Source organism: Meleagris gallopavo, chromosome 3, assembly GCF_905368555.1.
Source record: "Meleagris gallopavo chromosome 3, MGAL_WU_HG_1.1, whole genome shotgun sequence".
NCBI lineage: Eukaryota > Metazoa > Chordata > Aves > Galliformes > Phasianidae > Meleagris > Meleagris gallopavo.
Genome location: NC_139406.1, coordinates 87,714,597 through 87,742,227, shown reverse-complemented (window position 1 = coordinate 87,742,227; position 27,631 = coordinate 87,714,597). Strand labels below are relative to the sequence as shown.

At 35.4% G+C, this 27,631-nt stretch overlaps 1 protein-coding gene across 3 annotated transcripts in view; it reads right to left on the bottom strand.

The window, feature by feature from the left end:
• Positions 1–326: 326 nt before the first annotated feature.
• The window catches only part of KHDRBS3 (KH RNA binding domain containing, signal transduction associated 3), a 78,076-nt gene continuing 50,771 nt past the window's right edge, over positions 327–27,631 (bottom strand). For all 3 annotated transcript variants that reach the window (XM_031552981.2, XM_085221729.1, XM_085221730.1), the window contains 4 exons: positions 27,367–27,559; positions 15,770–15,852; positions 4,210–4,268; positions 327–929 (listed from right to left, as the gene is read on the bottom strand). In XM_031552981.2, coding sequence (XP_031408841.2) covers positions 838–929; positions 4,210–4,268; positions 15,770–15,852; positions 27,367–27,559 — 427 coding nt within the window. In that variant the 3' untranslated portion in view covers positions 327–837. The remainder of the gene's footprint in view (positions 930–4,209; positions 4,269–15,769; positions 15,853–27,366; positions 27,560–27,631) is intronic.

Here is a 27,631-nt window from a genome sequence, read left to right as displayed (position 1 = left end):
GTGAAAAAACGCTCAACAAGGTGAAAACTAGTCACATCGTTTTCAGAAAATTCATTAGCTATTTTAACCCATTTTTTACAAAAATATTTTGATCTAATGTGGCACTCAAGCAGATCCATACCATTTGGATACTTTAAACAGCATTTATATCTACGGTGAGTATATAAACGTACATTTAGGTTTATACCTTTTTTTTAAAAAAAAAAGTTGTGCGATGTTTAATATAAGCCTTTTATGCTGATGGCTGTTAAATGGATTTCTCCCTGTTTACTACTATTTATGAAGTTTTATAAGATAGAGCATAAAATTAATCTCACACACACTGATTTTCTTTCAAAAGTTTATTTAGTATCAAGCAAGGGTAAAACTTTGCTTAACACTACAGAACATTTCAAGACTTGAGTTACAAAATACCACATTATTTGCATTTGTAATTTGCTTCCCTTTTTACGCATGTTTGCAAAGAGAAAAAAACTAGCAAATGGCTGAAAATAAAAACTAAAAACTAAGTTGTTGAAAACCTTTAAAATAAAAGGTTACGCTTATGTTAAAAGAACGGACTAACATATTTAGTAAACCTAGTTTAACACTAGTTAATCAAAGGTTATTTTTTTGATCACCTATTTTTCAAATACAGTTTGGAAATAACAAAGTTCCTTGTTTTACATATCTTTCTGTCCAGGTTGTTCTTTCAACAAAATATTTTAAGCTCAGTCCATCCATTCAGATTTTTAAGCGCTTTGATTTAATAAAAAGGGATTGTTCATAGAAAAAATTACTTTGAACAGTATACAGGACTGGTGGAGATTGGATATTTCACAACATCAGACAGTACAATCAGTATCTGGCATATGGCTGGTCTCTGTAGACTCCTTTTGTCGTCCTTGCCGAAGGCGCCTTGTGTCTTGAGTTGGTCCATTCTTCTTGCCCTACAAGAGGGAAAAACACAGTTAGACCTCTTTCAATATTTTTCCAATGTTGTCATTTTGTCTTAAATCAATAGAAACACTATTTACTGAAACCAAGGTACACAAATGGAACCTTAACACTTGGTCAAAAAAAATGTGGATGCAACAGATCTGAATGAGCTAGTTTAGTCTTTCAGCCCATAACAGCACACAGTGTGACAAGACTTAAGGTGAAACAATCTAAGGTTCTGGCATTCAGCTGAGCCTCCATAGTGCAAAGGTAAAAAATGCCAGGTACATTAACAGACTAATAATTACACTAGAATGAAATAACTGAAGAATATAAGTTATATTTAAGTAACTCAGAAATAAATTTATTTTGATCAATACCAATTTAGGCCTAATTCATATGTGCAATCTAATAGTGAAAAGCCACAACTTCACTGCAAACACTTGTGGCTACTAAAAATCTCAAGACAACAACTGACTTCATTGAACACTCACTTCCTCTAACTGGCAAGGAATATGAAGGTAGGTTATAAAATTAAGAGCATGATACATCACGTTTGAATTTTTGACAGTAAAATAACTGTCAAAAATGTGAGCTACAGTTAATGCTTCATAACTCTGACATTTTCATGGTCATAGATATTAAGAAAAAATAGCAACACATCTTATTAAATGAAAATCAGAAGGCAATGTCAGGCATTCATAACAAGAGGAAAATTCAGGACCAAATTCAGAGTTTAACAAACGTGGCTTAGGTATGCTTTAAAATGTAAGCACAACTCAGAGCACCATATAATCCTTGAAAAAAAGAAATCCCGAAAGCAACCACACCCCTTCTAGATCTGTCTTCTGAGAACTGCTCTGCACTAAGCAGGTGTACAACTGAATCCAGTGCTATCCAGAAACTAAACGTGAAATCTAAATGGCTAGATATAGTAATCAAAAATGTTCAAGTCAAAAGAACAAAAACATTACAGTCAACAAACAAAGAACCACTGTATTTCTTTGAACGACAAAACAACTTCCTCTGATGGCAGATATCTGCCGTCAGCTGACACAATTAGGAAATCAAGTATTTCAAGAGTACAATTTCATGATCTCTTTATAATAGTCTAATTCCAGCTATTTTATTAAAAAATAAAAAAAAAGGAGGTTACCTCCAGTGCCTAGGCTACATATCACACTGAGGTGGGTGGAACATTTGGACTAGTAAGTAAAAGATGCAAGTTCAAATTTCACTGTAAGGCTGGAAGAATTAAAATTTACCTTAGCTGTCCAGTAACAGAGTAATATGCATGAAAAGCAACCTCTGGGGCTTATTCATTACAGAGAAAACAAGGCTCATATTAAGCAAAAGAATGCTGGCCACACAGCTGCCAAAGGTATAAGAAATTAAAAACTATTCTAGTTTTTTAGCACTGCTGTAAAGAACAGTTTACATATAAAAAGCAGTGTTATATGTCCAGATCTGGGCTCCCCAGTACAAAAAAGACAGGGATCTCTTGGAAAGAGTCCAGCGGAGGGCCACAAAGATGATGAAGGGCCTGGAGCATCTCCCCTATGAAGAAAGGCTAAGTGAACTGGGTCTGTTTAGCCTTGAGAAAAGACGACTGAGAGGGGACCTGATCCACGCTTATAAATATCTGAGGTGTAGCAGCCATAATGGTGAGGCCAGTCTCTTTTCAGTGGTACGTGGAGACAGGACGAGGGGAAACGGACATAAGCTGCAGCATAGGAAGTTTTGCACGAATGTGCGTAAGAACTTCTTCACGGTGAGGGTGACGGAGCACTGGAACAGGCTGCCCAGGGAGGTTGTGGAGTCTCCTTCTCTGGAGATATTCAAGTCTCGCCTGGACGCCTACCTGTGCGACCTGGTGTAGGGAACCTGCTTTGGCAGGGGGGTTGGTCTCGATGATCTCTCGAGGTCCCTTCCAACCCCTACAATTCTGTTATTCTGTGATTTAGTAGTAAGCACAGTCTGAGGGGACTTACTGTACTTTTGCATTCTTGAAATACTTAGAAATATCATACTTGCTTTGCCAAAGAGTTTACTTTAATGAAAAAAGTAAAGATTTCACTTAGATATATCTACCTATCTATCGATACCAAATGAAAGTGATGTGGGATAAAGAAATTTCAAATTAGCACCTCTTTTGATGAACTGACTTTTCTCTTAAGCAAAAAGAACTAGATTAACCAGGTGACATTGTAGAAACTATCATATTAGGTATATTTATAGAATTGTAGAATGGTTTGGATTGGAAGGGACCTTTAAGATCAGCTAGTTCCAACCCCCCTGCTATAGGCAGGGACATCTCTCTTTAGACCTGGTTTATCATGACAAGGATCTTGGCTGAGGTAATTTTTGTTTCCACAGGAAATGTTTTAAAATATAATTAAAGAAATATTCATGAAATTCTTTTAAGTTCTAAAATCCTGTGACATGCACGACTCAGAATCACAACTCTCATACTATGTACAAGCAGTCCTCAAATGTATGATATTTGAATGATCTAGATTTTAATTTCTCTGATCTCTAGCCAGAGATTTAATATTTATCCCTTAAGCAAAGGTGCCTTTTAACATGCTTTATGCCTCTAATCCGTAACAGATTTCTTTAATTAAACCTGTCACTACCACACTTCTACCTCAAAAAATGTGATCTTTACTACTGGCATATGGTTTTTGCTTCATTACACATTGTTTTGTCTCTGGATGAGTAACTCCCTGCCCTCATGTCTGTTAGCCACCTAAAGTACTTCCACAATCTTTACCTAATGACTCTCTGCTTGATTTCACAGGACTGACGCATGACAATGAAATAATGCAAAAAGACCATAAAAGTTTTAAATGCATTTGGTTTGGCTCTGTATCAGACAAGTTCAGCATATTCTTTGCGGGTATAGAGTTCACCACCAGTTAGGCCATACTAGAAACATTTACTTTCAGCAGCAAACAACTGTTGAACTAAGGACCAACAAGACCTTTTTGTGGTTTAAATCTCACTGAATGAGACATGAAAATGATATTTGCAGCATAATTTAGACTATTCTCTTTTAGTTTGTTTCTTTGATTTCAGATTCACATGAGTACACTAGCTAATAGACCACAGAAGCCTCCTGCAGTGTTCTTCTCAATAACCACATATGGAGATCTGTGACAGTACAGGAATTCCTAGCAGCTGTTAGCCACTGCAGAACTGAAGTTTGCCTTATGGAAATTCTACATCTTTGATTATATTATTTTTTCAGACATCTTTACTACTGTAGTCACTCAGCTCAAAGCTACTCACCATATGATTCATATGTTTCTTCACTCAATCCATGGCCGTAGTCATAGTAATCAGCTCCGCTGTACAGGAGGGAAGCAGGAAGGAAAGCAAGAAATAAAGCAGTTAGATTTTAAGAAACAGTGCTTACCATTACACTTTCTGACTTCAAAAAGGAGAATCTAGAATGTAGATGTGTCCTAAGCTAAAGAAACTAAATATTCAAGTGACAATGCAGCTAAAAGGTCCTCACTGTTCACTAATGAAAAGGAAAACCAAACCACATTTACATTTGTTTAGGTTGATTTTTTCCATCACTGAGACCCTAGTCCACAGTACAAAATGTTACATGGGAATTTTACATTTGTCATTACACCTACAGATTGGAAAGTTGAAAATTTTTACAGTGCCAAAGATTATCAGGTAATGTTCTGAAACTAATTCCTTTGCTATCATTGTCTACCAGTTCCTAGTGGTTTGCATTTGAATCTGAATTCACAGGAAAAAAAAAACAACAATAAAGGATAAGCAAGGGTTATACATCTACTACGTGTTTGCAGAGGTCAGCATCTTCAAAACAAGACAGATGTGCACAAATGCAAAGGCTATCACTTAAACAAGTAGAAAAGAAATAATAATCAGAATTTCAAAGCTTAAAGCAGGACTCTGCAGTCATTAGTATTCAAAAATGTGTATGAATACTACAACAATGGACTAAAACAGTTTTCCATTTCATAATGACATTTTCTATTCACAGTAAGATCATTGAATGGAACCTAGAGAACAAGCACTATTAAAAGTGATACTTCCATCATCCTTTCATATTTTGTATAAGTGTAGCTACGTATAGGCTGTTATATATTGCCCATTCCATCCCTTATGTAAGAAAAGTCTATTAGACACCTTTACAGGATATTAAAAAAAAAATGTCTCATTTTCTTCCCTTTTCTTTCTAACCACAGACAGAGCATAAAGATGATTCTTGGAAAATAAATACTCCACGAGCCAATGTCACCAAATCTTTACTGCTGGGTAAAGAAATCCGTGTGAAATATGATCATGAATAACTAATTGCAAATACTGACAAAGCATTTCCAAAATTAGATAGATTGCTAACAAAATAAAAACCAGAGTGAAAAGGCAATTTATAGCCTAACATGAACTAGCAGATAGAACATCATAATACAAATTAAGTCACAGTCACTTCTAATCTGAACAAGATCATCACAGACTTTGGTTTTTGACTAGCAACTTCTGGATTCCAGAAAATAATCTAAGCCAAATACAGTAAAGCCCTGATGTGTGCAAATACGTATCTGAAAACTGTAGCTGAGTGCTTTTTAATTGTTAATGTAAAACTTCCTGAACGAAAGCGCTAACAGTGCACTATGAAAACCCACACAATATATCTGTACCCAACAGAAATATTGTATGTGGTTTGTCAGTCCATGTGATATACAACACAGAAATAAGGTCAAAGTTTGAAGCCTAACATATAACATAATCTTTCCCTGCAGCAGCCAGTGATAGAACAGTCTTTATTCTGACAACCAACCTGAAATTGACATGCACTATCCCTCCACACAGTACATGATTATTTATTTTAAAACTGTCAAGTTTAGAGGCCTATAGCAGCTGAGCCCTATTCCCGTATCTGTCAATCCTGTCAGAATGACTTCTGCAGGGCTTCATTTCATAGACTTAAATATCTATTAAACAAAAAGTGACTCATTTTACATTATGTAAACTGCAAAACAAACAAACATCTGAAAGGGAAAATCTTCTACTTGCACTAAAAGGATATCATGACTTATCTATGTTAATTGTCTGATCCTTCAAAATTAATAATCTATATAAAAATAGAAATAATAATAGGAAGGAGAACTTGCCCAGTGAAATGCAATACTTTTTACTTCAATTTTTCCCTCTTCTCAGTGAGGAAAGCCAGCTTTTTTTTTTTTTTTTTTTTTCTTTCTTAAAAAAAAGAAAAATCTGTTTTATACATGGATATCAGAATTAATTTTGGAACTGATGGAAGGCAGAGCATTTTCAGAAAGCAACCGAAGAAAACTTCCAAACAGGGAAGGTATTTTGTTTTAAGAGTAGCTTCATAAATGTCACCTTTGTCCTACAGAATCACACACAACAGCGATGTAAAAAGAACAAGTAAGGATTGTTTTAGCTACAGGTCCTACATGATAGACCCTGACTTGTAGGATCATATCTGAACAGAACTTTTCCACAAGGACAAGCCTCTTTCTCTCCCTCCCCTCAGATCTTCATGCACAGCTGCCACCGCTATCAAAATCCATCTGTCAACAGCAAACAGGAATAAGCATGTCCTAAGTATTACTGCCAAGACAACCATCATCTTAGTGAAGCTTCTCAACTCCACAACTGTCTTGAACATTAAGTTGAGTATATGTTCTTAATGCTTTTGTGGATCATTAAAACAGATTCTGTAATCCAGCTTATAGAAGGGTAGCATGAAACCAGGACATCAAGAGAAGATTCGAGTCCCTTCTCGGATCTTATAGATATATTTTTTATTTACTGCACAGCTGTAACACTTCTTGGCAGAAGTTTCTTTGGCTCATATTCTCAGCCTGCATCTCAGCTTATGTCTAATACAGAAAGCAGCTGAGACCTATTCGTGCAAGCTTTATAAAATACGAGAAAATTATGCAATCACTCTTAAACTACATCCCATTTTAATCTCATAATACAAATAGCAAATCTATTTCCTATAATCCAAAAAGATGACCACAGTGCCCTCTCAAGGATTCTCTTAGCTATCACTGTTTAGAAATTACTTTTACGGCAGCAATTGTAATATTTTTTATTTGTGTGGAAGAACAGTGAAATTACTTCATAAACATCTGCATTTTGAAGCTACCTACCAGGCACAAAACTAGGTCTATGTATTTCCTTAAAGCAAACAGTTTTACCACATGGAATGTCTGGTTACTGATATCCGTAAACTCATTCAAGTCACTTACCCCTGGACTCCACTCTCATCATGTGTCATATCTCAGAAAGGAAAACACAAAGGACAAGCAGCAGGAGTGACTACAGTGCACAAAGCAAGTATGATGACTTCTCAGGAATGGCAATAGTAGGAACCTATAGTGTTACAGTGAAACCAGACTACAGTAACAATCCATTCCATGGATTCCGTGGGAAAGACAAAAAAAACATCAAACCAAAAAGCACCAGCAGAGAAACCAACAAGTTGAGCTACTGGCATTTTGGTTTATCCTGAGAATTAGAATCAAACCCTAACTAACCCCACATTTCTCTGGCTTGCAAAGCAGTCTGAGGGTGAGAGAACAAGACTGCTATCAAAGGACACGAAACTGGAAACCCTGAACAATCCAGGCGTGTACCAAAGTGTTTCAAGAGCTAAACGAGAATAGAAATTTGAACCAACGTGAACATTAACACTGAAGTACGTGTTTTCTTCCTCACATTTCCAAATAGATAAGAACTCTCAGTACAGTGGGAGCAGTGGGAATAACGAAGATCTGAATGGCATCAGTTAGACTTTGCAGTAGAGTCCAGTAATGCATCTTGCATTAAAAAGATGAATCCACTTAACAGCAAAGGCTTGTTTGTTGGTCTTCTGTGAGTCTGTGTTGAGTGTTCCAACTGCATTACACATTGCTCTCATTTGATGTGATTATATCACAATAAAATTTGAATTCTGATGGGTACTAAACTGATCGTTTTTCATGGCATCTCATGCCATAATGGTACAACTTCCATCTGCCAGTTATTTTTTCTAAAGCAAAACTCAAGAAAGAAGAGGAAAAAAAAAGTACAAGTTTAACGTTTTTCTGCAACTGTCTAATTTGCCCAATTAAATAGATATTCTCCCACCAGTGGAAACAAGTAGAATTTTTCTTCCAAGAAAAGCAATACTTCAGGGTAACCTCTAATAGATAAAGCTACAGTTTTCAATTAATGCTCATATGCTTACATTCTGTAACATAAAAATTCATCCTGAACTGATAAAGACCTGTTTCTCATGTCTCTGTCATATGCCTACTATTCACTGGCTTCCAGGAAAGCATGAGCTTTCAGTGAAGCTCCTTCTCCACCTAACATCAGGGAAATTAATCTTATTTATGTATATTTTTGAATCTCTTGCAAGTGTGAAATTATGATGCCATCCTTTTTCTTGCTGTAAACGGGTGATGTAGTCTTTGTTCCTTCCTTATCTTTCAATGAAACTGGTTACTACATATGACAACTTTCAAGTCATATCTAAGTGAATAATTTGTAAACCCTGGAAGTCCAATCATCCAGCTTTTGTTTCCAAAGATCATACTTCTGGGATCCCTGCTGCTGCATACTGAGGCTTAGCAACTAGGTATAAATTCATTTAATCTCACTAAACGTAGTCTTCATTATTGAAGCTTAAGTCATCTTCTTAAGTAGAAGCTTAAGTCACAACTGTGTATTCCAAAATTCATTTTACGCTACTCAATATAAGGTCTTATAGTCTTCATTACTGAAGATTAAGCTACCTTCTTTTTAAAAACATACTCTAATTAAATTTAAGCACTAAAATTAATGTATTTTTAATTTGTGACTAATTCCAGAAGTAACCATTAACATCTTCATAGCCTTTTATGTTCAAAAAATATTCACTGTTAATTATTCTTTCTCCTTATCAAGTATTTCTTACACAGATCCAATTTTACCTAACTTTTCTCACACAGTTCCACCTGTATAATCAGTCAAGGAAAGATTTCTAAGTCCCACCAAATACCCTCTTTAATTATACTGTGCCAATTCAACCATATTGTTTTTAAGATTCTGTACAGACACCTAAGTTTAATTAAATCAGTCATATAAAATGAAAAAAAATAAGTCTGTCATCAAATTCTGTTTTTAGATTTCTCAATTACTCACAATTTTACACTACTTTGCTGTACAGTTTTAACACCATTCGAAGATTTTTCCAAGGTCTGTGGATCATTTATTATTACATGCACTTTGTATGTTTTCAAAAGTCTGAGGAACAGTCACAGTAAACTTAAACATAAAAACCAGGACAAATTAAATTAGTTTTGGTATCTAAAAATGTTCTTTATTAAGTATTGTTATTACAATTTCTAATTAATTGTATTTCTTAAGTAGTGAACTAGTGACATTCATTAATGCCTACATAAAGATTTTGAAAAACTTTCCCCTTTTTTTGGAACATACAATGTGAAACACTTGTGTTATGATTTTTTACCCATCTGAAGTTTTCTTCCATCATTACGCTGAATTGGCTTAGCTATATTCCTGTGTACTGAGGGTTCAGATCAGTGATTTTTGTAACTTTATAATTTTTTTAATTGAAACACATGTGCTAGAATCACAATTAAAAGTGACTGTGCCATTGAGACACTAATATTTTATCTTCTCACACCTTCACAGATGACAGAAAATTATATATCTAAAGAAGTACCTGAGGAACCAGATACGACAAAGTGTAGAAAGAAATTTCTACCAAAAAATGACCCTAAAAATTAAACAGGAAACCACATGGCAGAGATTTTCAGTTAAAAGATATATTACCTTGTTTATGATAATACTTTTGAAGTTTTATTTGTGCAGAACTGTAGCCTATAACAAACTTCTACATACCAGGTGCTCATAAGCAACAATTAAGAAATTGCAAAATAGTGGCCATTCTCACTATCCCAACAGTGCTCTGAATTGATTTGATTTATAAGCCAGAGCATGAAATACTAACTGCTACTAGCATTAAAATCCGGAGAATCACATCTTGAAAAGCTACTCTAACAGACACTGTTTTGCATATAATGCATATTTATGGACCCTGGAAATGCTTGACTGCTGACAAACTAACTTAATGTAAATTTAAAACATCAAGCATCACAAACAAAATGATAGCAATTAACATGGAAATGCCAACACCTAAATAAGCTAGCTTCAAATCCATCTACTCAACTCTTTGCAAAATCCCTCCATTCGCAAACAGTAACGCTGCCTGCTTTTGTATAAGTACTAAGCACAGTTTAAGAATATAACTGAAAATTTGAGTTCTTCATTGAAAATGTGCAGGACCACATTTCTGGGCCTGGGCAAGAAATACAACCTCAGAATCAGTTTGCTGAAACTAAGGTGCCACTTCAGTGGCACTATAAGAGGGATGGAGAAATCTGGAGAACTTTAGCCAATCAGTTTACCTATATTAATTCGGCATCAGTTGAGCAACACCATTATCTGACCTTATACCTTTGTTTCCTGATCTTGATGCGACATCCAGTAATATTTTCTTCATTAACTACCTCAAGCTACTAACCACAAACTTCCTTAAACCTTTCCAACCAGAGTCCTTGTACAGTCTTCTGCAAAAAAAAATTGCCTTGAATCAGTCACTTGATGAATGGTGAAGAATAAGGCTTCACTGCATGGCATCCATAACACTGAGTTTTTAACACTCTTAGCAATTGCCACATGTACATTTCTTTTCTCAGGCTTTTAGATCTGAAGTTGCATCATGCACTGTTCCTTCAACACATTAAGGAATAAGCACACTGAACTAGATGCATTGAAAGGTGGACTGAAGAGAATTTGTAAATCCACTCAGAAAGTTCAGATTAGCTTGACAAGATGGCACTAAAGTTTGCAGACAAACTGCAGTTATTTGAATGCATTGCATTTTGGTGTAATTTAAAGAGAAGTAATTGTTCAATATGCAAGAAAAGTGACTGAGAAACACTGCTTGAGGCAACAGCACAATGGTTGTTGCTGAGAGAAATCTGGAGGATTAAGAAGGAAATGTGGAAAGCAGAGAACAGCATAAGAAACTAGACAAAGCCAGCAATTATTTTAAGTGCTAACCTTTCCCTGTTTTTAATCAGTGTTTAGATTAAATTCTCCTGCAACGGAGTCAAGATCACTCAGACTGAAGATCTAAAGCAACTTTAAAATAATAACAGCTGCAAATTAAACACCGAATGACTACATGACTACAGGAATGACTTACTGTTTTTGGCCCTGAACAGGCACAGATTATATGAACCATTTCTTTTATAGTAGAGACTGCTCATCTCCATTGTAGGTAAAAAAATAATGAAAATAGTCATTATCATTATTTTTTTTTTCCCTGACGAAAAGTTTTAAATGCTAGCAGAAAAGCCTGAAGAGTTACCAGAAACTTCTGAGTGGCACAAGCAGACAGATGGGGTTCTCTAAATTTTTTTTTGTGCTACAGTAGCAGCATTATCCATTCTCTTGATAGCAAACTTAAAAGCAAACAGTAAACCTTTAATGCTGCTGGAGAGGTAACAAACCCACCCCCTTTCTCAGCAACCTTATCACATAATCTGAATTTTAGTAACAAACCTCATTCTCTGGCATGTTAACTCTCTGCAGCATCTGTCACTGCTATGAATGGTTGATCATAAGTACCTCTGTAGTCATCTCAATGCTATTAAGCAGATGGCAACGCTAAATCCGAATGATGTAGTACATCTCCCTAGTGGACTTTGTTTCCATACACTACCATTATTCTACAATTCCTCAGCGATAAATCTTATGTATTCTAGAGAACATTTAACAGTGAACTGACAGTGCCAATTGATTTATTAGCACCCGTTTCTCTTTGCCCTATTATCGTCTTCGCAAACACTTGTGCAGATCATGTATGGAGCCACTAAGGGACAAAAACACATTCGCTCAATTTGCAACACATCTCAGAGATTTAAAATTAACAGATTTTTTTCTTCACATAAAAAAATCTCAAGATTGATCTACCAGCTAAAAAGTAAGACCCCATTAAATTCTCTGATTTCTTCCACAACATTCTTCTCTACGTTTTTGTACTAAAATTGTTCTAGCACTAATATCAGAACCACAAAAATGCCCACTATTTTCTGCAATAAATCTGAGTCAAAGATTGGAGTTCTAGATGGATTTGGGAAGTCTCTCTGAGTTGGTCTCTTCGCACTGGTGACAGCATGAGAGGAAATGGCCTCAAGCTGCACCAGGGTAAGTTTAGGTTGGATATCAGGAAAAACTTTCTTACAGAAGGGGTTGTTAAGCACTGGAATGGGCTCTTCAGGGAGGTGTTTGAGTCACCATCCCTGGATGTGTTTAAAAAACATTTGGATGTATTGCTCAGGGACATGATTTAGCGGAGGGTTGTTAGAATTAGGGTAGTATGGTCAGGTTGTGGTTGGACTTGATCTTTAAGGTCTTTTCCTGAGCTATTCTATGACTCTAAGTCAGCTGTGTTGTGTGAGCATGCACACACTCAGTAAGGGGTGCTATCAAATCTACATGCATCTGACACACACAAGTATCTGAACCAAGAGCCCCACAAGGAGATGCCACAGTAGTATCACTTACAACTCACACATTCCTGTAAGATCCCCAAGTTTTTGACATAGCTCTTCAATATTAATTACTATATGTTTTTATACGACAGATTTCCTGAAGGAATTACTGACTGCATAATAGGATATCTGCGCTGCATGACCAACTATCTTCAGCTCTACTTTTGCTGCTTTCTTTAGCTATGCATTATGCATCTCCCTTAAATGATCAGAGCTTCTGACCAGTTTTCATTGCTCTGTAAGTAAAATTATTGGCTGCTTCAATTGTTTGATTTTCAGAAGTTGAGAAATTTGTGTTAAATTCATTTTAGGTTGTTTAGCTTCTTATGAAAACACTGAACAATGTTTAACCACCTTACTAGTTTGCCCTAATATAAATTTTGTCTAAGGATCCTCTGCAAAAAATTAGATGTAATTTAGTTACATCTCTTCTGAAAATCAGTTAAGATAACCAGTCAAACTCAGTGCAGCTCCAAGGGATATCTTTTTAAAGTTTCTTTAACCATAGCAAATAATTCTGATTAAAAAAAAAAACACCCCCGAGCACTACAATCTGGGGCTTTGTCGCATGAACAAACAACTGTGGATAAGGAAATGTTTTAAATGAAAGCAACCTCTACAGGATTACAGGGCATTAAGATGGATCAGAACTTAGAAAGAACTCTGATGTTTCTCTCCTTATTAATGCTGTGACAGGCTTTAACTAAAGCTTCACACTGTGTACGACTTAGATACTTTCTCGTACTTGACAATGTTAAATAAAGCAGCACAGAAATTTAAACAAACATGATGTGGTAGCCTCAAACGATTAATAGGAATGAAGAACTGTGCAAACAAATACAAATTCTGAGCTACCACACTGCACTTATAAATATACAGTATGTTCTTCTTCGTATACTACACCATCATAGTCCATCTCAAATTTGGCCATTTTTGGAAATTACACTAAACATATCAAAATTACAAAGAATACTGGAGAGTATTGCTGAACTGTACTGAATGGCTGAATTTGAAGAACTTATGCTCCTGATGCATACATCTTAAAGATGCAAAAAACAATTTGGAACTATTTCAATACTAGTGCAAATTTCCATTTTTAACAAAGGAATCATAGAAATAAGGAAAATCTTTAAAAACAAAATAAGTATCCAAACCAACTCAACTTTATCACACAAGAAAATACATCTGTAAATATTAACAAATTCTAATGAGGTGCAGGAACAGAATTCATGCACTGAAGAACTACTGCAAATGATTTAATAAACAAAACTCATCTTTTCAGTTTATTAGTCATCTCCCAAATTTCCTTGTTAATTTAGAATATCTTTACTATCAGAATATTCTTGAGAAATCAGTACCAGAAGATACACTAAAATACTATTACTTTTTAAAAAGATCACTGCTTTGAACATACAAATGGAAATAAGAATACGTTTGTTATTAAATGCGTTTTAAACATGTGAATGCTCTCTAAGCATAAACATCTTTTCTATCCATGCACCACAAGTGAGGTAAAATATAAAAAAAAGTTTAAACTATGACAACAATTCTATTTTCCATAATTTTCTTCACAGAAAGAACATTGCAATGCAACTAAATATGATAAAACTTCTCTTTGTGGTTAAAAAACATTTTGCAATATGGACTACTACTGATATTCAAATTAAATGCTATTAGTCTAGGTAGCTCAGATGGCTGTTGATAGTTACTACTTATTGCCTGCCAAGACAAACTTAATATTCTTTTCTGCCAAACCAGAAAACATGCAGAGAATGAGCATCCACACCCCAAGAGAAATGTACAAATGAACCATTTTTTGTTTTCTTTTAGCATACTTAACAAAATTATGGGAAAAATAGTATTTTGAAATTAAGTGGAAATCACACAGTAATCAATTTGTGAAGCATCTCCTTCCATAACAAGTTTAAGCATATCAGAAGAATATATAATGTCCACACATACACATATCATTGTTAGGTCTTTATATGAGCAATTTCATCTCTAAGGAAAAAATTTGCTAATTTTAGTTCAAAGGAAAAGAAATCCTAGTGAAATCCTTAGTGTGAAAAAGAAGCAAAGCCTAGCAATGTTTTCAGTTTTGGCTCAGTCAAATGACTTGGTAATGAAATCTGATTGCTATGTGCAATAAACCCTGTTACCCAACACTAGAAGCAGTAAAATAGTACAGAATTACCAACATAAAAGTTGAGGACTATTCTGGTAATTTTCTTTTTGGGAAGAAAAAAAAAAAAAAAAAAAATCTATTACCAGCAGCTGGTCTCTAAATGCTTACAGAGCATTGTATTTTGGAGGTTCTACACTGCTGGAATCATGCCTTTTTTTTTTAAATCCATTTTTAGCAGCTTATAACACTATAGGAATCAAGTACCATATATACAAAGGTAATATTTCCCTTGTGTTAGTTCTCAACAATAATGACATTGGCTCTTTCCACTAAGATTTTTCACATGAAGTTGATGGGCACAGGGAAGTATTTATAAATATAACAAAATTTAAGTTGGGTGTGTCAACACTAAAGTAAAGCAGATGTCAGTTACAAACAGCTTTGATTTCAATTTTGCTTTGAATTGTTTTGTAGTCTTTCAGACTACACTGAAAAAAATAGAGTAAACACTGTTGAAACTAAATGCTATTTCTCTGATTCTTTCATTGACGCACATCCAGCAGCATCTCCCTTCCCTTCTGTCTTGCTTCCAGTGGGCCTGGTTTAAAGCTCTCATTATTCCAAGCAATCAAATTACACCTCAGTAAAACATGCACAAGAATTCCCTCTCCTTTTCAAATGTATCCACTAGAAACAGCTCATACTGTGGATCATCAGCAAAACTTTGTGCAACATGGTGTTTGCTATTAATTCAAATTGCTACCTAATGCAAGTAGCTGGTACTTCACAGCTTTTTTTTTTTTTTTGTCCCACTACTGGAAATCTGGACACATTATTTTTCTACGTAATTCATGGAATTTTCAAGTAACTTCTTTATGCAAAAATCAAAGAAAATAAATCACTTCTGTAATCACTTCTGTTTCTTTTCAACCGCTCAGTAATTGACTTTCATACTCGTGATACTAGAGACAAAACACAGCAGGTTATTTCTAATAAGCTTTTTATAATATTTTTGTTGCCTAAAATGAATCTGAAAAAGTCTAAGGAAAAATTAACTTTCCAACTGCACAGTATTTCATCTACAGAACTTGAAACTTACCTTTGTGCTTGAGTACTGTAGCTGTTATCATACGAATCATAGCTTTGCTCATCATAAGCAGTTCCATAGCCATCATCGTACTCCTGAAAGGATATAAAAGAAACATAAAATATTAACCCCCAAAAACTTCACAAACAAGATAGTAACTCAGTCCTAAATATGAAAGATTATACTCTCGAAAAACAGACATGACATATGTGCACCCTAAAATAGCAAAATCTTGATGTTCAGAGAAACTAATTCCACACATATCTAAGATCGTACAGTAACTTTGAAATTCTCATGAGCTACTGGCAGCAACATGCTTCAAAACAGAACTTTTAGTTCAACACATTGGCTTGTGTAGAGAACAGTACAAATGCCTCATGTTTACACATACTTGAATTTGAAGCATGAGAGGCATAGAGCTTCAAGAGTTCTGGAAAGGACTTCAGATAGGAACCAAAGCATCTGAGTAAAAGACTGTGGACTTATGTAACTGACTCTTTATTTTGGACACCAAATTCAATATTCCTATGTAGATATAAAAGATAGCACTTGTAAGAACCATGACTTTACTTCAAATGTCTTCTGCATACTCTTCAACCTGTGGGAGTTTAACAACTCTTACTTAAAACATTGAAAGTAAGGAATGTAATAATGTTCCTTCTAAAGTTTAAGAATATAGTGTAATACTGCTCTTTCCACAATAGCACTGCGTTTCAAGCTGAAAAAAAAAGCTCCAGCTACACACCACACAGAAGTTTAATATGAAAACGGTTGACAACGATGCTGGGCTTTCCTTAACAGATGAAATGCAGAAAAATAAAGAATTGCCACTAATTTACTACTAGATAACACAATAAGCTGAACTAAACTCAGCTAATGATCAGTAAAAATGACATTTCCTTGGTAGTGATCTCTCATAAAGGAGAATTAGGAAATCCTATGCAAATATCTCAAAGGCCTCAATGAATATTTAGAAGTATCTTGTCCAGTTTCACCAAGTAAGAAAGCCCTCTGAAAACAAAGGCAGTTAGAGAAATGAGGATCATGTAATGTCATATAAATTATGTTTTCTGAGAAAGAGGGTTATCAGCCCTGGCAATATAAGAATAAAGTATCACAAAAGAACAACCTCGCTCATAGAGAAAGAAAACTTATAAAGAATCTTTCAGTAATAACTGAAAACAATAAAAGCAACTACTTGTGACAATTACATAAAGATTGTTCAGTGCCAGTAGAAAACACCTCAAGTGATCTCAATCTGACAGTCTGCTGGAAGGAAAGTTTTCTAAAACAGAGTCAATGACATCCTCAAACCAAATAAGAGCTGTGAAATTGCTGTCTATGAGGCTTTTTAGAACTTTCCGTGTCACTTGATATTGTGCTTATATGGAAAACCAAGCAATCAGCCCATCAATACTGCTTTACCGCTGACCAGTGAAAATTATTGTTTCCCAACAGTGATTAGTAGAAGGATGTCTACCAATATTTGCAGGTAGAGGTGAATAACAGCTGATTCCTATGTCTGGAAGAGGAAACAAAAATTCCTCCAATTGTGAAAAGAAATGCATGCTTAAAATGGAAAGGAAATTCATTGTTTTCTCTTTCATCAACTCACTGCCCTGAAACTAAATATTAAAATAGAATCTTAGTATTTTCTTTGCCCATCTGATAAGGATATAAATTTTTCTTGATGCACCGCATGCTAAGCCCACAAAACCACTGCCTCTTGGCACTTAATTATGAACAAGTACTTTATTACTTATTGATGCAATGCACAGACATCTGTTAACAATAGAGTCATTGATCAACAGCAGAAGCTGTCTGAGCCAATGTACTTGCTCTGTTCCAGAGCACTTACATGACATTTGGGCTCCTCTCATAGAATCTACCAATTGTGAAAGCTCCAACCCTAAGAGGGGCTCCCGGATTTCAAACTATGTGTACATACAGTGACAACAAATGAAAGCAGAAGACTGAAATTTACCTTTTGGCATTTAATGAGAATTGGTCCTGTTCTTCACATTTATATCATCTTTTTCATTAAAAACAGGCATGGAAAAAAAGGGGAAAACTAGACTACTCCAAAGCTATGGTGTGTCTATGACTTCTCATAGAAGAACATAAGAACAAAGTAAAAAGGAATAGACTTATCAGGTTAACAAAGCGTACAACAAAATGAAAACAGAATTTTGGGAAAGCTCATTTTTTCATATTATACTTGAGTGTCTGGTGCTACCTTTCTCTTCCACAGAAAGTTTGCTTGGAATTCATTACTGCTGACTATTCCACATGCTAATTTCTGCAGTAGTGAATCCAATATCTTTTTCATTATTAGTATTTTGCTGTAGGTAACTAAGCTTTGATTGAAAAAGAGCTAGATTCTATTTTTTATATGTAGGACTCCTATCACTTAAGCATGATGTTGTTGCTTATTACCATAATCTGCTTAAATAGATTGATTTTAGTGCTATATTTACATTTATAAAAATCACAAATTTACATAAAAAATAGACATCCAGTGCTACATGCTGCAAAAATAGAATATTTTTATAAAGCTGCTGACATCTCGTGAACAGAAAAGATTCAAATTTCAAAATGTTTTTATACTGTGCACTTGAAATATCAAGGACACAGTAGCAACTGAAGTCTAGTCCATGAACTAGGTCTGACGTTGTATTTTCTGTCAATCATACTGGATTTGAAAACTGTCTCTTTCAGGAAGTCATTAACAAGGCTGGGCAAAGTAGTGTATTTTAATGCAATCATAACCACACTATTTTTATTTTTTATTTCTGAAAAAGACCTCTTGTGACTTCAATAAATGTCTCATTTAACATTAGTTGATACCTATATGAAGGATTCTCAGCCACCTGACATGTTTCAGTTAATATAAAACATGTAAACATGAATATTTGCATTTATATTTATATAAATAATACAAACATGTAAATGTAACATTATATATTCAAATATAATAAAAAGTATAGAATATAGGTGTATATTTAAGAACATCAGATTCACTGGCCAACACTGCAGCAAGTGAGCAGAAGAAAAATGTCACCTTCATACAAATACTTACATTTTTATGCCTTATTTTGGCATTTTTCAGTTACTTCTAAGATATTATTTTTCTATTTAAAACCATTATTGCACTTCACGTAGCAGACAGCATTTGTACTCCTACTACCTATCAAAAGCAATACAACGACTTCCCCTATACTCCAATTACACAGGGCTAAAAAATACCTCTAGCTGAAGATAATCAGTAACCACAGAATTATAGAATCATAAAGGTTGGAAAAGGCTGCTAAGATCTATAGTCCAACCATCGATTCATCTCCACCAAATCATGTCCCTTGGTGCCACATCACCACTTTCCTTGAACACCTCCAGAGCCAGTGACTCCACCACCTCCCTGGGCAGCCTGTTCCAAATGTGCTGCACAGTTTATGCTTACAATACAAAAATGTAAAAAATACTGAGCTGAAAATGCTACAACTGACTTAGAAGTGCAGATATTTTTATATTTTTCACAGGACAACTGAAATATAAACAAGAATGGTATCACAAGAGACTGTCCTGATTTAAATCCCGATTTCAGGAATTTATTTTCAAATTAAGAGATTAGGTAGAATTATATGGCAGATGCTCTGAAATGATATGAAACAGTTCTGTAAAATCTCAAACCTTCTTAATTACTACTCTATTAAGCTAGCATCACATTACATTTCCTCTTAAAGAGAACTGATGCCTGCAATTGTCTTAATGACTGCTTGCAAGTGATGTAAATCCATAGAGTGGAGAGTAGCACAGAAATTTTTCACAGGCAGAACCAATGGCAACATGTAAGCATTCATCATTCAAGTATGTTAAACACTAAGTTACAGTCACAGGTCAAATGGTAATAAAGCTAATGAAAGTGATCTCTGTCAAAACTTCTGCACTACCCTCAAAACATCATGAATTGTGCTGTCTTGTACATCTGCATTTCCTCCTAATAACCTAGTACTTTAAATATTCCCTTGTTCATAGGGAATAGGAAATGGGGGCTTTGGATTATAACCTGCAAGCAATGACAATAACAGATAAGTGCTTGGTACATCTTTAGGTGAAATTCACAATCTTTCAAAGAGAGCATGGCAGAAGCAGGCAAAAAAAAAAAAAAAAGAATCGTAAAAATTTCATTTTAGCAAGGCCATTTGCAGTGCTGAAAAAAAATAATTAAATCAATAAGAAATCAAATTCCCAGCTCTCTCTCAATAAGAAAATTCACCCAGGGGAAAAAAAAATTAAGGCTGTTATCACTACAATGTAAGGGTTTCTGTTTCCTTTCCTCATCATTCTCAGAAATTAATACTCACACCAGTACTTTATCACCCAGTGCCGGTGGAGTGCCTACCTTTCAGAAAAGAACTATTACATTCAGAAAAGTACTGAGTGCAGAGATGGACCTGACGGAGAAAGCACATGAGGTAATATCAGCATGAAGCAATGAAGGATTTTTTTAGGCAAATTAGACTGGTAAAAGGAAGCAACAGCCGTTTTACTGCGTAAAAATGACATCACCCCATCATTTAAATAACAGGGAATAGCGAGCTATCAGGACAAGCAGGGCCAGCTAGTACCATCTGAAGTCTGAGTGATAACACCAAGTACATTTGCAGCAAACAGGCACAGGCTCTAAGCTCTTAGTTTGAACATTTTCATTTGTTCTCATTTAGGATTGCACATTCAACCAGAACAAGCAAGGTGTTTATGAAATAAGAAAGGTGCACTGGTAGGTTCTGTTTCATACACTTTAAAATAAAACAATAATTAGAGAAGTTGCTAAAGAATATAGGCAGCAGCACTGAAATCAAGGTCAGAGTATTTTAGTTTTCCTGTATACAATGGCAAGAGCCAGAGTCAGAATCACAAAGACTTACACCTACAGAACTGCATCAAGTCACAGAGGTCCAAATTATGATTAGCAGCTTGAACTCTGAAATAATAGAGGGAAATATTTTATCTGCACAATACAGGTTGTATTTCAACCTCAAGATAGGCAGGCAAGAGAAACTTTCCAGCTTTGTCACCAAAACATTTGACTGTTTCCATAATCAAAAAAACATGTCTGAGTTCCTGACAAAAACCGAAAGCTTTTCCACTGTTTCTTCTGGCCCATCTTGAAAATCCTAACAGTTAAGTTATTAAAAGTAAATAAATAAAAAATAAAAAGAAAGAAAACAAGCAACGACTTGTGGGACTTAGTATCTTTTAACTTTTTTTTTTTAACATTTATTTTTGCTTGAGCTACTTAGCAAGTAAAAGAACTCTGAAACATACAAAAAGACAAGAAACGATGTTTTTGTGTTCTGAACTTCCTTTCCAAAAGCCTAACCAGAATTTACCCTGACTTTAAGTACTTCTGAAAAGCCACAACTCAGTAAACACATTGCTTTAAAAATCAAGTAAGATTTCAGTGTAAACCACAGCATTATCCACAAAAGGGAACAGAAACAGAAAAGAGAGAGTATTTTTGTAATCCCTGGAGAATGAAGTTATGACAAATCCTTTTCCAGGAACTGAAAGCTTCACTGAAAAAAAACTAAGTAAACAAGAACATCCGAATTTAATTTGATTAAAATGATCACAAGTTATAAGGAAAATATCAGAATTCAGAATCACAGAATGGCCTGGATTGGAAGGGATCTCAAAGATCTAGTTCCAATCCCAGTGCACGCAGAGGTGAATGCCCTAGCAAATCAGAACATGGTGTAATTCCTGCAAAGTTAAACAAAAATTATACTGGAACTCAATTCAGTTAAGACTTTCATCCTTTATAAAATCTTATGACTTTTGAGTTAGCTCTTAGCCTAATATCTTGCCTTGCATCCTGAGAAATGTTCACTTGGAAACAAAAACTTCACATTTTTCATATGGTATACAAACATTTTGCTGTCACTTCCAAGAGATCTTTCCTTTTCTACAAGCAACAGTAAGTGAGCAAATTAATGTTAACGAGAAGGAAGTCCGGTTTAAAAGCAGCCTGCCCTGCAAAATCAACATAGCTCCAAGAAATTGCTCCCACAATATGCTCTGTGTGACCCTTTCAGTTTTTTGACATCTTCCAAATTTGGTGTGATCTCAGTGAAGAGATGCAGAAAGGATATTTACAAATCAGAATGCTGTGTTAAATGGTTGAACTTCAGAACTTCTTATCAGCTACACTCCATATAGCCCCTGAACACCTTATAGAGTGGATATTAAGACACCCAGTAGGTACTGAAGCCACCTAACACAAGATTAGTGGTAAAAATGAAGGCGTGAAAAACATTTATTGTGGCCTCGATCCTGTTTGTATTCAAGAAGCATTTAGACAACAATCTTACGTACTGGTTTAACTCTCAGACACACTGTGTCTCATTCTCTGTGTGGAGCCAGGAGTTGGACTCTGTCATCTTCATAGGACCCTTCCAACTTGGGATATTCTATGGTTCTGTGACTGTGGTATGAACAATTCTTTAGGAACTGATGCATACACTCCTACACTCATTGCTCTAAACTCATCACCATTACATCGGGTGTTTTCCACAGAGGAAAAAGGACTTGGTATTTACAGCCAATGCTCAGCATCTGCAGAATTAAAGTTGAATGCTGGAGATTAAGCCTGAGAGAATTTGAATAAACTTTTTAAGAAGATGCACTAAAAAAATAGGTTGATCAGCTGAATGGGCCCTCACCTGGAAACATTAAGGCTTTGCATTCATTCCTTTCACTAATGGATACATACATATTTTATAATCATCACTGGGTTGTGAAATGGAGTCTAGACTTTTGTTCTTAGCCATTCAGCCAAACATCACTTGTAAACAAACCACCCCCACCTCCTCCTTCCCCTTAATCTTCCCACAGAATTCTTAGAGTTCCTTCCAAAATGGAAAGGACGGAAACTACAGCTCATGACGCTGAGAATACCAGGACAGCCAGCAGCATGGTGATGAGCACATGCTCCCCGGAGAGAACTGAGGAAATGTGAATATCTGCAACAGGAATCTCAACTGAAGGCCTTCCACTGCTTTCAGTGGAACCAAGCTTTCAATTATGTGAGACTTATAGCATTACATCTGATTGTGTAGATCTTGTTATCCAGAATGTTATTATATCCTCTGAGTTTTCCCCATTTCTTGCAGGGAACAGTATGAGCATAGCCGCACACTACTGTAGTGGATGTAACTTGTAGTATGAGTATAGCCTTGTAGAATAGACTTAGCATGACAATTAAAAGCTCAAGTCTGAATTCAGTCTGAAGCACCTCTGTGCACCAGTAAAAGCAATATATTTCTGGAAATATCCACAAGTGTATGCTTCAGAAACTGTAAATTTTAGCAATTTCTAAGCTTTAGGATCTTCCAGAATCAGATGATAGCTGAAAATAGATCATAAAATTTAGATTTTGAAGTTTGTTATCAACATCTATTACACATCAAAGTGCTCTATAAATTCTTTGAAGAAGGCTGCTTCTTCAAATTAAAAAAAAAAAAAAAAAAATCAATTTACAATCATTGTAAATTGTTCACATTCATTTTCAAGTTACAATTTATTCAACATTAGAAAGGTTCCCCAGGTCTCTTACTGTTAGATGTTCCGTCTTAATTCAGTTTCTTATTACAGAATATTTCAATGAGAGTGCATTCTACTTGAAACTCTAACTGCTAAACATTGTGCATGTGGCACTAGGAAAATGTGTCACTAAGGTAACCCTTGTCTGAACATAAGAAAGCATCAGTAAACTGCCAGAAACAGGACTAAAGCTCTGCCATCACTCCCACACACAAGGAGGGACATTCAGAACTGTTTTCCAAAGTAGTGCTTAAGCAAGTCTTGTCCATAACTTGCTAGATTACCAAATTATTTTTTGGTTCAATAAACAGTGTGTTTTAAATACATGTTTAAAGTTTAATATTTAATGCCTGAGAACTGATTATCAGTTCAGGTAAATATCAAGTTTTATTTAACACATTTAAAAAAAAGAACTTGACTTGGCATCACAACAAATTCAAGCAGTAGAGAATTGAGAGAGATATTTGCAAAACATTTTTGTGAAATGAAAATAGCAGCAAATAAAAATCTAATCTTGAACAGCTTCAGTCACATTGCTGCATTACTAATTTGGAAAAAAAGCCTCAAAGTTTTAAAGCTGGTGGGAAAACAACAGCAAAAAAAATAGAGAAGAATTTGTTACTAGACAGTACTTGAGATTGAACAGTTACGTTCTAATCCCACGTTTGACTGAATATTAAGAAATCAACAGTAGAAAAAAAAGGAGTAATATTACTTATTTCCTGCTTATTGAAAATTATGGAAAAGATTAAAATCTCCAAGTAGGAGAAAATTTATATTCCTTACCTTCATGGAATAAATTGGCAGCTTAAAAATACATGAAAAATATTTTCACTTACCTACTTCATGTTTGGTTCTGTAAATACAGCAACTCTTGTTTAAGAGAACAGCATCCCTGAGACTATCTGGCTTAAATAAAGCCAGCAACCATCTAGGATGTTTTCCCTTTTCCAAGTATTATAAAAATAATCCTGGACATCGTTCTACCTCATACTAGGCTTTCTCCTGACCCAAGCATATGAGGATTTAGAAAGGGGAGGTGTATTAGCCTTCCGAGAAAGTTTATCACACCAGAGCAGAGAGATTAGAACAGCCATTATAAAGCTGGCTGGCTGCAGAGCCCTGAATTTTTCCTATCACACGAACTGATGCTACAGCTATTAAAAAGACAATGTTAACACAAGACGATAAGGAGCTGTGGTTTAGTAGCTTCAAAAACTTCATCATGGTACTAGCAGTATGGTGAAGTTCAAGAGAAATAGGTCTTGGGGTTGAATGCGATACAGTAGTGAGACTGGCCAAAATGGAAAAACTATACTGAATTGGAAAAAAAACGTGCAGATATTGCTGCTATTCCACTACTTATGTGACTTCAGCAGAGAAGGCCACATCCAGCATCCAAGAGTGTTATAGGCCTCTCAGAAAGCTGACTGAGCGATGAAGGCGGTCTATCTCTATTTTGAGCCTTCTGTAAGAGTTAAGTCCAGTGCTCCAACATCCAAACGTGGGACAGATCATCTATTCCTGTTGACTTTGAGCCCACGTTAACTACCATTTATGTCAAAATGAAAGAGTCTTTGCCCCTGGCATCATCTCCCTAGTGTGAAATACTGCCTCCAAAATTAACCCTTCAGATTTGTCAGACTACTGTAGGTATTTTCAATTTTGATTTTATTTATTTTTACAGATAGTTTCTTAAGTAATAGAAGATAAGAGAGAAATTAGGATAGACAGGAGGAAGAACTGAGTAAATTACTGCTAGATGTTATAGATTCATTGGTCTGATGTGTGACGGACTAGAAAATAAGTAATTAAAGGGAGTGATAAAGAAGAAACTAACTGTTCATGTGACTCAGCGATGGCCCCATTTTCTGTCACACCGTGTACATAATAGTATGTTAGAGAAAAGGGCAAAGATTTTATGTACTGACAGCTCTGCATCATCTTAGATTACAGAATTACAGAATCAAGTGTTTGAAGGCTTCATCCACTATATAGCTTGCTTCCTTCCAAACTTGCACAGTTTCACACTGTTTGAAAGAGAACAAAGTAGAGATCTGTTGGAACTGAAAACCTTCACAGATCTTTGTAGACATTCCAGTCCACAACAGAAATGTTTCAAAGGCTGCTTTGTAAGATATCTGGCTCTCTGCGGTTCAGAAACTACGCCACAGATGCTGCTTAAATAGCTTCCTAATGATACTCACATCTACTGTCTATTGTCCTCTCAGCAAACTGTGACACCTTACCCAGCTTGCATATTCAGGATTGCAAAACAGCACTTAATACTTACCAGCAATTAGAAAGCAAAGACTGAAATAGGACTCTAATCATGTTTCCTTACTCACTAAAATATACAATTATGGCCCTTTGATTATATGCTAAAATTGGACAGGTGGATGAAGTATCATGCATTGACACAACATACAGTACTCTAATGGTTCATGTTTTCATCAGACTTTTCTAGCAATGCTTAATTTTAACAAAGGAGGTGCAAAATTTGATAATTTTAAAATGAATCTGCTTGCACTGCTTCATCAGTTAGAGCATAATGTATTTACCCTTGCTCAGATATTTGGAAGATAAGTGATCTAGTTTTATACAAGGTGTTGTTGGTTTTTTTTAGCAGTTGTATAACACAGCACTGTTTTTATATGTATTTCCTAATATTCTCTCAAAAGAAACATACATCAGGATAGCAATTCAAAAGGCTGTTACGTCCATGTCATACACTTGCTACAGACAGGTATTAAAAAATAAGAAATTAATTAGGTTTACTTTCTATCAAACTGCCACTTAATCTACTACACATGGTCTAGAAATAGGCAGAATTGGTATGAAAGGACTATCAGGACTAATTGATTTCCAAGCCTTATGAAATAACCGCCTACTTACATTATCCACCTTGAACAGTTAAGTCAGGCATAGCCAAGGGACAATTGGATAAGTTGTTTAAGAACAAGTTCTCATAATATTAATAAACTACACTAGTTTATCCTTTATTGTTCAGGTTCGTGAAAAAATGTTCATACTAGCAATATCCACAAAGCAATGGTACATAGAACTTATGTTTCTGACTGATGGACAACAGTTGAGATTTGATTTGAAACTTTTGTGCTAAGATAGAACGTAGGTAGAAGAAAGTTTTACATAGAATAGGAGAAGACATCTGAAAAGAAATAAACATTTTCTGGAACTCCCAAGCTCTGTTTTTGCAAGCTTGAATGAAGAAACACGAAGTCTGGACAACAGAGTATGCTGTAAAAAGGGCGCATGGAGTTTAAAGATATATATAAGATCAAAAGTATTGTCCTTGAAAATGTTTTCTATTAAGACAACCCATTTTTATTACTACAGTTTTGATTTAATAATCTTTTTTCTTTATCCTACTATTCTGTAAGTTCAGTACAAATTAAATTTACCCTTACAGTTCATAACTGTAATTTTCAGTCATGTACAAAGTATTCTGCTATGTTTAATTTTTACTGCAGTGAAATCAAGACAAATATGTAAAGGCTGACTGAGACGACTGTGAATTGGATGATTGTGGTAAAGTTCTTTGGATCAATTCTGATGCATTCATAAAGCCATTTTAATTACCTAATCACTGAGCAAGTATTATGGCTATAAACATGGCTTTGGGCTCAAAAGTAGAAATTACTCTAAGTCCAGAATTAAACATCTACCAACAACATGGGTTTTCAGATTTTTTAAAAGAAGAAACCTAATAGATTTAAGAACTACATAAATATTTTGCTGAATGCACTGTAAATGTCTTTATGATAGTACATAAAACCTGAAGTCTGAGCAATATGAAACAATTCAAGCCTAAGAGGGTGGATAAGATTATCACACTCTCCATAGATTTTGGATGTAAGACTTCATTAGGTACTAACTGAAGAGGTTCTGTTGGGTTCTAAAGCTGTACTTTTGCAATCCCATCCAGGCCCATCCCTTCAAAAATCCAAACACCTCACGTTAATAGCTCTGAGAACAGCTCAACTTACATATTCACCATATGTCTCCTGTGCCGGAGGTGGTGGAAGAGGCCGGTAGCCTGCAGGTGGAGGTACTCCTCTCGCTCTGGGTGCTAGAAGTCCACGGCTACGACTGACTGGTCCTCTACTGGGAGGCACTCCTCTGGGCGCTGGTGCCCCTCTCGGTACTCCTGCAGGTGGTGGAGGCACCCCTCCACGGCCCCTGTGAATACATGGATTACTTACATAAATATCCCCTTGGTATCTCTCTCAGTAGCTCCCTCCCACAACAGCA